The sequence below is a fragment of the Dicentrarchus labrax genome, unplaced genomic scaffold (assembly GCF_905237075.1).
Source record: "Dicentrarchus labrax unplaced genomic scaffold, dlabrax2021, whole genome shotgun sequence".
NCBI classification, from domain to species: Eukaryota; Metazoa; Chordata; class Actinopteri; family Moronidae; genus Dicentrarchus; species Dicentrarchus labrax.
The window spans coordinates 1,162,274-1,176,799 of NW_026136704.1; the positions used below are offsets into that span (position 1 = coordinate 1,162,274).

At 37.4% G+C, this 14,526-nt stretch overlaps 1 protein-coding gene across 9 annotated transcripts in view; it reads right to left on the reverse strand.

Moving 5' to 3' along the window:
- lrch3 (leucine-rich repeats and calponin homology (CH) domain containing 3) overlaps positions 1-9,396 on the reverse strand; it is a 19,352-nt gene extending 9,956 nt beyond the window's left edge. For 8 of the 9 annotated variants that reach the window (XR_007884519.1, XR_007884516.1, XR_007884514.1 and 5 more), the window contains exons 1-11: positions 9,079-9,396; positions 5,207-5,351; positions 4,028-4,154; positions 1,821-1,926; positions 1,565-1,701; positions 1,376-1,485; positions 748-1,058; positions 457-620; positions 298-353; positions 114-159; positions 1-16 (exon numbers count right to left, since the gene is read on the reverse strand). The exon at positions 1-16 is cut by the window's left edge and continues 113 nt beyond it. Coding sequence is in view for 1 of the 9 variants with exons in the window: in XM_051398955.1 (XP_051254915.1) it covers positions 1-16; positions 114-159; positions 298-353; positions 457-620; positions 748-862; positions 965-1,058; positions 1,376-1,485; positions 1,565-1,701; positions 1,821-1,926; positions 4,028-4,154; positions 5,207-5,351; positions 9,079-9,343 (1,381 nt within the window). In the remaining 8 variants the exon portion in view is untranslated. The remainder of the gene's footprint in view (positions 17-113; positions 160-297; positions 354-456; positions 621-747; positions 1,059-1,375; positions 1,486-1,564; positions 1,702-1,820; positions 1,927-4,027; positions 4,155-5,206; positions 5,352-9,078) is intronic. The other variant, XM_051398955.1, reaches the window with a different exon arrangement.
- Between the last annotated feature and the right edge of the window lie 5,130 nt (positions 9,397-14,526).

The following is a 14,526-nucleotide window of genomic DNA, read 5'->3' on the forward strand; positions in this document are numbered from 1 at the left end:
AACCAGCAGCTCCTCTCTGAGAACAGACCGACAGACAGACAGACATGAGCAGCTGGGATCTGTAGTTTGTGGTGTAAAAAACTGGCTGTACCGAGTCTGTCCTGCAGTCTTACCTGGCTCTGGGTGCTAGAGGGCACTGTGACACCATCAACCACACTCCTACAGACAGACAGACAGACAGACAGACAGACAGGTTCTGTGTGAATGAAGAACTCATGTGACAAGAAGCGTGATGTGTTACTATGGCAACCAGTGTTTACATATTGGGGGTAACTGTGGTCATTTCTGTGTCCGTACCTGTTGTGTCTCCTCGTGTCCTCTGTCCTGCTGGAGTTGGTCTTTACTGGAGAACCCTGGACACACAAACAGGAAGTCAAACGATTGATTCACACACACTGATAATCAATAGTGATTGATAATCAATAGTGATTGATTCTCACTGGGCAGAGCTCCTACCTCTCTGGTGATGCGTCGCTCGATGTAGGCCATGAACTGAGAACTCAGGCTGATACTGTCCCCTCCTCCTCCTCCTCCTCCTCCTTGCCCTCGACTCCTCCCCTCCTCCTCCTCTTCCTCCCCCACACAGCTGTCTATGAAGTCTATCTGCTCCAGCTCCACATCTGGTGAACAGACGGACGAGAACGGTGTCTTTCAATAATAAATGGTTCTCTCTGAACGCAGCTAACAGCTTTAAGACCAGGACCACATCAGGATCTGGATCAGACTGTGAGACAGTGATGGACTCACGTGTGCCGTTCGTCATGAGACCTCCTCCTGCTCCTCCTGCTCCTCCTGCTCTCTGTCTGTGCTCTCTGCTGATCTCGGCCACTCTCAGCGGCAGCTCTGACAGCTCCTCTGTGGGCTGAACAAACAGACAGGAAGTGAGCTCACACACAGACAGGAAGCAGAGGACAGGACGTGCTCTGTGTGTGTGTGTGTGTGTGTGTGTGTGTGTGTGTCTGACCTCGTTCCCGGACCACCTCTTGTCTCCGCTGTCCACACTGTTGAAACCAGAGTCCAGCGCTCCGTACGGGCGGCCAGGGTACAGCTCATCAGCACTGACCAAGCACAGACACACTTATTAAAGAGGCTGACTGGGCTTTTATTGTGAAGGATGAGCAGGAAGTCTTCAGTTAGGGTCAGTGACGCTCAGGAGTGATGGATAAAGCAATAACAAATATAGATTATTATTTGAGGTTGCAGCTGTCCACAGTGACGCTGTGCTATCGTGTTAAGCTAGTCCTATACAGAGTTTAATGTGTTTGTGTGTGGACATCAGAGCGGCTGGAAATATTCAAATTCATTTCTCTAATCAATAAACGTGTGATCAGTGATAATGTGGAGAGGGTGGGTGTGTGTGTGTGTGTGTTCTGACCAGGAGCCGTAGGTCGCAGGTCGTCTGTCGTAGTCTGGGAGGTCAGGGGTGGTCTTACTGGCCTCCAGGTTCAGGTACTTAAATATGTGGATCTTCCCTTTAATACAGATCTACACACACAGATAAACACAGTCAGCTGACAGTCACACGGCCCGCCCTCTACCTGATGATATCACTTCCTGTGTGTACCTGTGCAGGTGGGGTCTGCAGGGGGTTGTTGTCAAGGACGATGGTCTGGAGCTGAGTGAGCTGTCGGTAGCAGACGGGGATGGAGGTCACCTTGTTGCACGAGAAATCCAGACGCACCAGAGGGAGGTCGGCCAGCTCTGAGGGTACACACGCACACGCACACACGCAGGTACTCAAGTTACACAGGTACTTTAGTGTGTGTGTGTGTGTGTGTGTGTGTGTGTGTGCGTGTGTGTGTGTGTGTGTGTGTGTGTACCTGAAGGCAGTCTGACCAGGTGGTTCCTCCTGATGTTCAGGTCTCGTAGAGTCTCAAGCTGACCCACCTGAGACGGTAGAGTCTGGATCTCATTACAGCTCACATCCTGCAGGGGCGATCCACACAACCATCAATAACTGATAATCAATAACTAATCATACAGTGTACAGTCAAATGATAAAATCCTAATTCCAGTAACAACTTCCTGTGGAATTAAATCAATGTGTCAGCTGATCAGCTCTTCTGATCGTGCCGATCAAACTAATATCGATCAGCCGAAGCACCCTTAGTTTTAATCAGTGTCAGTGGGACTGATCACAGATCAATAACAGATCAATAATAGATCAATAACAGATCAATAATTAAAGCTGCAAGCAGCGTTGGGCGGGACCTCGCACTCCACGCAACTCGGGCGCCACGCCACATCACCCCATGCCCAAGCCTTCATCGCCGGAAGCTGAGGGAGACCGCTCTACATTGTCACAAGTTTCAGAAAGACTTACGCTTCCATAGACAGACTCTTCACTGCGAAAGGTGGAAATTCAGCACCACGCCACGGACACACCGTTTGACGCACAGTAAATATTTGATTCACTTATGATCACCAATGTGTCGAGATTGCAGTGATCGAATTTGAAAATCACTGCAAACTGCTGGAAATGGCATCACAGTTTGACATTCGATTGATCCTGGCTAACTTTGATGTCACGCTACAGACACGCCCTTCAACGTACAGTCACAAATTGCACAAATGTTAATGAACACATGTTTTGACTGCACTGACCAATTTTGAAGTAGATCCGATAAAACCTGTAGGAGGAGTTAGTTAAAATAGAAGCCCTGAAATGCCAAAAATGACATCACAGTTTTACATTCGTTCAAAATGGCCAACTTTGACGGCACGCCACGGACACGCTCTTCAACTTAGAGTCACAAATTGAACAGCGTTCATTCAGCACCATATGTTGACTGTACTGACCAATTTTGAAGCAGATCCCAGAAATTCCCTGGGAGGAGTTCATTCAAATACAAGCCCAAGAAATGGCAGACTTCCTGTGGGTTTTGGGATATGGGTCCAAGAGGCTTTTTTGTACGTCTCGGCACGTTACACATGCCTACCGAGTTTCATACATATCGGCGAAACATGGCGCCAGGGCTGCTTTTTAAAAATCCTTTAGGGGGCGCTACAACCACGACAAACACTATTTTTGGTATGTGAGTTACAGGCACCAGTCTACACGTGTCCTGTGAATTTCATATTCATAACTATTACGGTCTCCGCACAGCTAATTATCTTCCACCAGAGCGCCACCCGGTGGCGTGATTTTTTTTCCCTTTTAGGGGAGCTTCAGGGAGCCATGGGCAAGCATCCTACCAAGTTTCGTTTTAATCACACTTGCCGACACAGAGATATAAACGTTTGACTTTGAAAGAGAGCCACCTTGTGGCGGTGGCCTCACATTGTTCAAGATTGTGCACGATGCCTAATCAAGACATAATGAACTATGGACCCAAGGTTGGTGTCAATCGGACATACCAATGTGGAGAAATGCCCAACTTCTTTTTTTGAAGAAAAATTCAACAGGAAGTGCTAATTTTATAACTTCCTTATTTTTTGAAATATCAAAATACTTTAAATTACTTTTTTTGCCAGGACGGTCTCCAGATGCTACGTGCAAAATTTTGTGCAAATCGGACAAAAGCACGTGGATGGAACATGAAAACGTAGCTTTTGGACATTTCACGCTCTAGGGGTCGCTGGAAGGTCCCTAATAATGGTTGTACCAGTTCAGTAAGGATGATCACAGATCAATAACAGATCAATAATAATGGTTGTACCAGTTCAGTAAGGATGATCACAGATCAATAACAGATCAATAACAGATCAATAATAATGGTTGTACCAGTTCAGTAAGGATGATCACAGATCAATAACAGATCAATAACAGATCAATAATAATGGTTGTACCAGTTCAGTAAGGATGATCACAGATCAATAACAGATCAATAATAATGGTTGTACCAGTTCAGTAAGGATGATCATAGATCAATAACAGATCAATAATAATGGTTGTACCAGTTCAGTAAGGATGATCACAGATCAATAACAGATCAATAACAGATCAATAATAATGGTTGTACCAGTTCAGTAAGGATGATCACAGATCAATAACAGATCAATAACAGATCAATAATAATGGTTGTACCAGTTCAGTAAGGTGTCTCAGCTGTCCCAGCTCTTCTGGCAGTGAAACCAGTTTGTTGTTGCAGGCGATCAAAACCTTCAGAGGAAGACTGCAGACCACCACAGGGAGGACAGACAGCTGGTTCCGACTGCAGACAGACAGACAGAGAGAGAGAGAGACAGGGAGGGAGAGAGACAGAGAGAGAGACAGGGAGGGAGACAGACAGAGAGAGACAGAGAGAGAGAGACAGGGAGGGAGAGACAGACAGGGAGGGAGACAGAGACAGAGAGAGAGAGACAGGGAGGGAGACAGGCAGAGAGAGAGACAGGGGACAGCGAGAGAGAGAGAGAGAGAGAGAGCAGGGGGAGAGAGAGAGAGAGAGACAGGGAGGGGAAGGCAGGGAGGGAGACAGACAGAGAGAGACAGAGAGAGAGAAAAGAGAGAGAGAGACAGACAGAGAGGGAGAGAGAGAGAGAGAGAGAGAGAGACACAGAGAGAGAGACAGGGAGGGAGACAGACAGAGAGAGACAGAGAGAGAGAGAGACAGGGAGGGAGAGACAGGGAGGGAGACAGGCAGAGAGAGAGAGACAGCGAGAGAGAGAGAGAGAGACAGGGAGGGAGACAGACAGAGACAGAGAGACAGACAGAGAGAGAGAGAGAGACAGGGAGGGAGACAGACAGCGAGAGAGAGAGAGACAGGGAGGGAGACAGACAGACAGAGAGAGGTCAATATATCAGTCTGTATACTGTTAGTGATCAATGTGTTTGTGTGTGTGTGTGTGTGTGTGTGTGTGTGTGTGTGTGTGTTACCTGAGGTTCAGGTAGGTGAGTGTGTGTGTGTTACCTGAGGTTCAGGTAGGTGTGTGTGTGTGTGTTACCTGAGGTTCAGGTAGGTGTGTGTGTGTGTTACCTGAGGTTCAGGTAGGTGTGTGTGTGTGTTACCTGAGGTTCAGGTAGGTGAGTGTGTGTGTGTTACCTGAGGTTCGGTAGGTGAGTGTGTGTGTGTTACCTGAGGTTCGGTGGTGAGGTGTGTGTGTTACCTGAGGTTCGGTAGGTGTGTGTGTGTGTTACCTGAGGTTCGGTAGGTGTGTGTGTGTGTTACCTGAGGTTCAGGTAGGTGTGTGTGTGTGTTACCTGAGGTTCAGGTAGGTGAGTGTGTGTGTGTTACCTGAGGTTCAGGTAGGTGTGTGTGTGTGTTACCTGAGGTTCAGGTAGGTGAGGGCCTGCAGGTTGAGCAGACTGTCTGGTAGAGACCTCAGACAGTTCTGGTACAGGTTGAGACTCTCCAGAGACACAAAGACACAAACCTCCAGAGGAAGCTCTGAGAGACGGTTCCTGGACAGGTCTGTAAACACACACACACACACACACACACACACACACACACACACACACACACACACACACACACACACACACACACACACAAAGAAAAGAATATAAAACAGGTTTTATACTACAGACCAGGCCTCTATTGGAGACCTGCTGTTATTTGTCAAAATGTGGAGCCACAGCCGGCCAACAGGTTTCTATTAGGGACCCTGCATTTAACGGTATGTGTATGTGTGTACAGTGTGTGTATGTGTGTACTGTGTGTGTACAGTGTGTGTACTGTGTGTGTACAGTGTGTGTATGTGTGTGTATGTGTGTACTGTGTGTGTACAGTGTGTGTGTGTGTGTACTGTGTGTGTACAGTGTGTGTGTGTGTAGTACAGTGTGTGTACAGTGTGTGTATGAGTGTGTACAGTGTGTGTGTGTTACAGTCAGAGACAGTGTGTGTATATAGTGTGTACAGTGTGTGTATATAGTGTGTACAGTGTGTGTATATAGTGTGTACAGTGTGTGTGTGTGTACAGTGTGTGTATATAGTGTGTACAGTGTGTGTGTGTGTACAGTGTGTGTGTATATAGTGTGTACAGTGTGTGTACAGTTTGTGTGTGTGTGTTAAGTAGAGACAGTGTGTGTACAGTGTGTGTGTGTGTACAGTGTGTGTACAGTGTGTGTACAGTGTGTGTGTGTTACAGTCAGAGACAGTGTGTGTATATAGTGTGTACAGTGTGTGTGTGTGTACAGTGTGTGTGTATAGTGTGTACAGTGTGTGTGTGTGTACATGTGTGTGTGTGTGTGTACAGTGTGTGTATATAGTGTGTACAGTTGTTGTGCTGTGTGAGAAACTTGTGACTGACTCTATAAATAGACACAACCAGTCGCTCTGTATCTCAACCTTCCTCCAATCAGATCACTCTGTGGTTGTCATGGTGACACAGGACGCCATGACACAGAGCCGTGCCCTCACTCACTAGCTGAGCGCCCCCTGCAGGCAGCAGTTGGCACTGATACCGATCAATCACACTGCTCTATCAATAATATTGATGATCATCATCAGTAACCATGGTGACACTGACTCGCTCCTCTCTTCATCAGTTCATCTGTCAATCAATCTCTCCTTCCATTGATCAGCTGTTTGCTCTCTGTACAGTACAACACTTTTTTTTTTTTTTTGTGTGTGTGTGTGTGTGTGTGTGTGTGTGTGTGTGTGTGTGGAGCAGCACCTGGGCAGGAAGTACACGTCACCATGGTAACATCTACTTCCCACACACACACACACAGGAAGTGTCCTGCAGTGTATTTATGGATTAGTGTTTCCACCAGCTGCTGTGAACTGTGTGTGTGTTTAAAGGCCCGTACACACCAACCCGACTGATCAGTCGGCTCCGGTCTCCCCGAGTCTCCCCGAGTCTCCCCGAGTCTCCGACTGGAGCGTACGCTCTGTGTAATACGTCCCCATAACAGCGGGCGGAGCTGATCTGTGTTGTTGCCCAAAGACAACGAGAACCGGAGACGGCGGATCGCTGTAGACGTGGTACACCCAGAGCACGCTGTCGTCTGTCACTGTTTCCAGCAGAGACTGCTGACGGTCGTCAGGAAGGATCGTTGTTGTCATTGCTCGCTGAACGGAGAATACGATGGCTAATAACAACAGGATACTGCCGTTGGTGTAGTACGTTTACCATCCTCACTTCTGGTTTTCTCGCGCACTCTCTGATTCGCTAGTCCAGGGCGAGCACTGCACCAATCAGATTGGTCACTGAGGCCGACGCCCACTGAATCGACCAAATGAACGCCGACGCCGACTGACGACGGCACGGGACACACCGAACCGACTCGAGTCACCGACCTCGCCCGACGACGTCCGACAATCTGGTTGGTGTGTCCGGGCCTTAAGGCTCCCACTGTCTATCACCAATACATGATCAATAACACATAATCAATATGCTGATGGATCAAAGGAACCTCACTGATGTTAAAGGTTACCTGGAGGAAGCAGCAACTAACTGTTACTATGGTAACGACTGAAAAACACTCAAATACCCTCACACACACACACACACACACACACACACACACACATGATTAACTCCAGTGTATTGATCCACTTTATGGATGATATTGATCAGTATACACTGTATCTTTATGGATTATTGATCAGAATACAATGTATCTTTATGGATTATTGATCAGAATACACTGTATCTTTATGGATTATTGATCAGAATACACTGTATCTTTATGGATTATTGATCAGTATACACTGTATCTTTATGGATTATTGATCAGAATACACTGTATCTTTATGGATTATTGATCAGAATACACTGTATCTTTATGGATTATTGATCAGTATACACTGTATCTTTATGGATTATTGATCAGAATACACTGTATCTTTATGGATTATTGATCAGTATACACTGTATCTTTATTGATTATTGATCAGTATACACTGTATCTTTATGGATTATTGATCAGTATACACTGTATCTTTATTGATTATTGATCAGTATACACTGTATCTTTATGTAACAACCCTGTCAGACTGTTAGATATCGTATCCATAATAAACATGTGAAGAGTCAGAACTGTTGTTGTTGTTGTTGTTGTGTAAACAACAGTGATATCTGTTAGCTCAGCCTTCATTAGCATCAGCTCCATTCACTCCTTATGTGAGCTGATCAACACTTACTGTTGTTTACACATTATTTATTGTTTTATATACAGAATCATTTTACTCAGTTTCTGACCTCTGCTGTTATTGTTTGTATTGTTATTGTTATTTCCCCCTTTAGGACACTAATGTGGATCCAATGTAAGAATCAACCTAAATATGCATCCTGTTGATCCTTTTATCTGTCTACAACTGCTCTAAAACATTAACCATTAAAACCTCCTTTTATTTTGAAATCTCACATTGTATCCGTATTGTTTTTTGTTTAAAGTTATTTTAATTGTGTGTAATGTTCATACGTATGTTAAAGTTGTTAAAAGGATACATTTTCAGTATCATCTATTTAAATATTTATTATATATGTATATTGTATGGAAGCCCGTTATTATAATCTCTATAATATAATGACAAACGTGATCAATATTATATTGACTATTGAGTATTTTAAGATATTAAGTGAATCATTAGAGAGTTAATGACGAGTATAATGACTTTCACAATCTCTTTTCCCTTTACATTGGTACTAACGGGCTTCCATACTTTTGAAACTTGATCAATAACAATACAAACACTCTGCTCTGCCAGTGCTAGCATGCTAGCTAGCTACACCAACCGACATCATACAGGTGTACCGACACAGAGCGTAACCCCACACACCTGGTGCCCCCCGCCCACGGTACATCTGGACTTACAGTGATCAACTGAACATGTGGAGAGGGATGAGTGACAGTTAATCCACCGTTGAACAACATATAACAACATATAACAACATATAACAACATATAACAACATATAACAACATATAACAACATATAACGTGTTTCCCGGCCGCTGTTCCCGCGCTGCTACCTGCTAGCTAGCTGCAGGGGAACATGTTGTGAAGGGTAACGATGTTTGTCACAACACCGGCCTGTCCCATCCCAGCCTTCCCACCGCGGCTGAGCCGGGACTGTTAGCTTCCCGCCTCCTCTAAAGTGCATTAAACCCCACACACTGTCTGTGAGTTACTCTTACTGCCCCCCCCCCGGCTCCCTGTGCCCTGTGGCCGGCTCCGGGGCTCACTCACCGGCCCTGGTAGTGTCCGTCAGGTCGTGGTTGGCGGCGCTCCGGGGGAACTCCTTCAGCTTCCTGCCGCTGAGGTTCAGACACCCGGTGGCCGAGGCTTCGTCTAAAGCCCGGTCCAAAGAGCGGTTCCAGGGCGCCGGACCCGCCGGCCCCAGTCCGTTATTATTCCCGACTGAAACATTCCCGGTGCCGCCGCCACCGCCGCCTCCCACCGTAAAGCTGAGTCCGGTGTTGTCCGCAGACCCCAGCAACACCGAGGCCGCCATTACACACTCCGGCTGTTAGCTCACAGTGCTAGCGGCTAACTCCCACCCTGAACCGCAGCTGAGCATGCGCAGAGCGGCGGCCGGAGGAGGCGGACTGGTCAACGAGTTATTATTACATTTATTTATTCTTCAATAGTAGATTATAGAGTATTATATACAGTACTATAGTGTATTATACAGTATTATATACAGTATTATAGTGTATTATACAGTATTATATACAGTATTATACAGTACTATATACGTACTATAGTGTATTATACAGTATTATATACGTTTATGTGTATTATGTATTATATACAGTGCTATAGTGTATTATACGATTATATACAGTATTATAGTGATTATACAGTATTATATACAGTACTATAGTGTATTATACAGTATTATATACAGTATTATAGTGTATTATACAGTATTATATACAGTACTATAGTGTATTATACAGTATTATATACAGTATTATACAGTATTATATACAGTACTATAGTGTATTATAGAGTATTATATACAGTATTATAGTGTATTATACAGTATTATATACAGTACTATAGTGTATTATACAGTATTATATACAGTACTATAGTGTATTATACAGTATTATATACAGTACTATGGTATTATAGAGTATTATATACATATTATAGTGTATTATACAGTATTATATACAGTACTATAGTGTATTATACAGTATTATATACAGTATTATACAGTATTATATACAGTACTATAGTGTATTATACAGTATTATATACAGTATTATAGAGTATTATATACAGTATTATAGAGTATTATATACAGTATTATATACAGTATTATACAGTATTATATACAGTACTATAGTGTATTATAGAGTATTATATACAGTATTATAGTGTATTATACAGTATTATAGTGTATTATACAGTATTATATACAGTACTATAGTGTATTATACAATATTATACAGTATTATATACAGTACTATAGTGTATTATACAGTATTATATACAGTACTATAGTGTATTATACAGTATTATAGTGTATTATAGAGTATTATATACAGTACTATAGTGTATTATACAGTATTATACAGTATTATATACAGTACTATAGTGTATTATACAGTATTATACAGTATTATATACAGTACTATAGTGTATTATACAGTATTATACAGTATTATATACAGTACTATAGTGTATTATACAGTATTATACAGTATTATATACAGTACTATAGTGTATTATACAATATTATATACAGTACTATAGTGTATTATACAGTATTATATACAGTATTATAGTGTATTATACAGTATTATATACAGTATTATAGTGTATTATACAGTATTATATACAGTACTATAGTGTATTATACAGTATTATATACAGTATTATACAGTATTATATACAGTACTATAGTGTATTATAGAGTATTATATACAGTACTATAGTGTATTATACAGTATTATATACAGTACTATAGTGTATTATACAATATTATATACAGTATTATAGTGTATTATACAGTATTATACAGTATTATATACAGTATTATAGTGTATTATACAATATTATATACAGTACTATAGTGTATTATACAGTATTATATACAGTATTATAGTGTATTATACAGTATTATATACAGTATTATAGTGTATTATACAGTATTATATACAGTACTATAGTGTATTATACAGTATTATATACAGTATTATACAGTATTATATACAGTACTATAGTGTATTATAGAGTATTATATACAGTACTATAGTGTATTATACAGTATTATATACAGTACTTTAGTGTATTATACAGTATTATATACAGTATTATACAGTACTATATACAGTACTATAGTGTATTATACAGTATTATATACAGTGCTATAGTGTATTATACAGTATTATATACAGTACTATAGTGTATTATACAGTACTATAGTGTATTATACAGTATTATATACAGTGCTGTAGTGTATTATACAGTATTATATACAGTACTATAGTGTATTATACAGTATTATATACAGTATTATACAGTATTATATACAGTACTATAGTCTATTATACAGTATTATATACAGTACTATAGTCTATTATACAGTATTATATACAGTACTATAGTGTATTATACAGTACTATAGTGTATTATACAGTATTATATACAGTATTATAGTGTATTATACAGAATTATATACAGTACTATAGTGTATTATACAGTACATTATACAGTATTATAGTGTATTATACAGAATTATATACAGTACTATAGTTTATTATACAGTATTATATACAGTACTATAGTGTATTATACAGTATTATATACAGTATTATACAGTATTATAGTGTATTATACAGTATTATATACAGTACTATAGTGTATTATACAATATTATAGTGTATTATACAGTACTATAGTGTATTATACAGTATTATATACAGTACTATAGTGTATTATACAGTATTATATACAGTATTATAATATTATATACAGTATTACAGTATTATATACAGTATTATAGTGTATTATACAGTATTATATACAGTATTATAGTGTATTATACAGTATTATATACAGTACTATAGTGTATTATACAGTATTATATACAGTACTATAGTGTATTATACAGTATTATATACAGTATTATAGTGTATTATACAGTATTATATACAGTACTATAGTGTATTATACAGTATTATATACAGTATTATACAGTATTATATAAAGTACTATAGTGTATTATAGAGTATTATATACAGTACTATAGTGTATTATACAGTATTATATACAGTACTATAGTGTATTATACAATATTATATACAGTATTATAGTGTATTATACAGTATTATACAGTATTATATACAGTATTATAGTGTATTATACAGTATTATATACAGTACTATAGTGTATTATACAATATTATATACAGTACTATAGTGTATTATACAGTATTATATACAGTATTATAGTGTATTATACAGTATTATATACAGTATTATAGTGTATTATACAGTATTATATACAGTACTATAGTGTATTATACAGTACAATATACAGTATTATAGTGTATTATACAGTATTATATACAGTACTATAGTGTATTATACAGTATTATATACAGTATTATAGTGTATTATACAGTATTATACAGTATTATAGTGTATTATACAGTATTATATACAGTATTATACAGTACTATATACAGTACTATAGTCTATTATACAGTATTATATACAGTACTATAGTCTATTATACAGTATTATATACAGTACTATAGTGTATTATACAGTATTATATAAGTATTATACAGTACTATATACAGTACTATAGTGTATTATACAGTATATATACTATAGGGTATTATACAGTATTATTATACAGTATTATACAGTACTATATACAGTACTATAGGGTATGATACAGTATTATATACAGTGCTGTAGTGTATTATACAGTATTATATACAGTACTATAGTGTATTATACAGTATTATATACAGTATTATACAGTATTATATACAGTACTATATTGTATTATACAGTATTATATACAGTATTATACAGTATTATATACAGTACTATAGTCTATTATACAGTATTATATACAGTACTATAGTCTATTATACAGTATTATATACAGTACTATAGTGTATTATACAGTATTATATACAGTATTATACAGTATTATATACAGTACTATATTGTATTATACAGTATTATATACAGTATTATACAGTATTATATACAGTACTATAGTGTATTATACAGTATTATATACAGTACTATAGTCTATTATACAGTATTATATACAGTACTATAGTGTATTATACAGTACTATAGTGTATTATACAGTATTATATACAGTATTATAGTGTATTATACAGAATTATATACAGTACTATAGTGTATTATACAGTACATTATACAGTATTATAGTGTATTATACAGAATTATATACAGTACTATAGTTTATTATACAGTATTATATACAGTACTATAGTGTATTATACAGTATTATATACAGTATTATACAGTATTATAGTGTATTATACAGTATTATATACAGTACTATAGTGTATTATACAATATTATAGTGTATTATACAGTACTATAGTGTATTATACAGTATTATATACAGTACTATAGTGTATTATACAGTATTATATACAGTATTATAATATTATATACAGTATTACAGTATTATATACAGTATTATAGTGTATTATATACAGTATTATAGTGTATTATACAGTATTATATACAGTATTATAATATTATATACAGTATTATAGTGTAATATACAGTATTATATACAGTATTATAGTGTATTATACAGTATTATATACAGTACTATAGTGTATTATACAGTATTATATACAGTATTATAATATTATATACAGTATTACAGTATTATATACAGTATTATAGTGTATTATACAGTATTATAATATTATATACAGTATTATATACAGTATTATAGTATTATATACAGTATTATATACAGTATTATAGTGTATTATACAGTATTACATACAGTATTATAATATTATATACAGTATTATATACAGTATTATAATATTATATACAGTATTATATACAGTATTATAATATTATATACAGTATTATAGTGTATTATACAGTATTATATACAGTATTATAGTAATAGATACAGTATTATAGTATTATATACAGTATTATAGTGTGTTATACAGTATTATATACAGTATTATAGTAATAGATACAGTATTATATACAGTATTATAGTAATAGATACAGTATTATAGTATTATATACAGTATTATAGTGTGTTATACAGTATTATATACAGTATTATAGTAATAGATACAGTATTATATACAGTATTATAGTGTATTATACAGTAATATACTGTATAAAATTACTATAATACTGTATAATATATTATAATACTGTATCTATTACTATAATACGGTATCTATTACTATAATTGTATTGTATTGTATTACTTTATTAATCCCACAACTGCTTGCCACAGCAGCAATTACTAAATAAATACAGATATAAAAAACTATGATAAAAACTTATATATTTTTTTTCCCCAAATGCTTTTTTGGAAATTATATCAGAAAACATGTTACAGTGACAAACTCTTGGTATATAACAATTATTACATTCTAAATCATGTTCATACCTCCTAATGAATTCTGTTTAACATTTACCA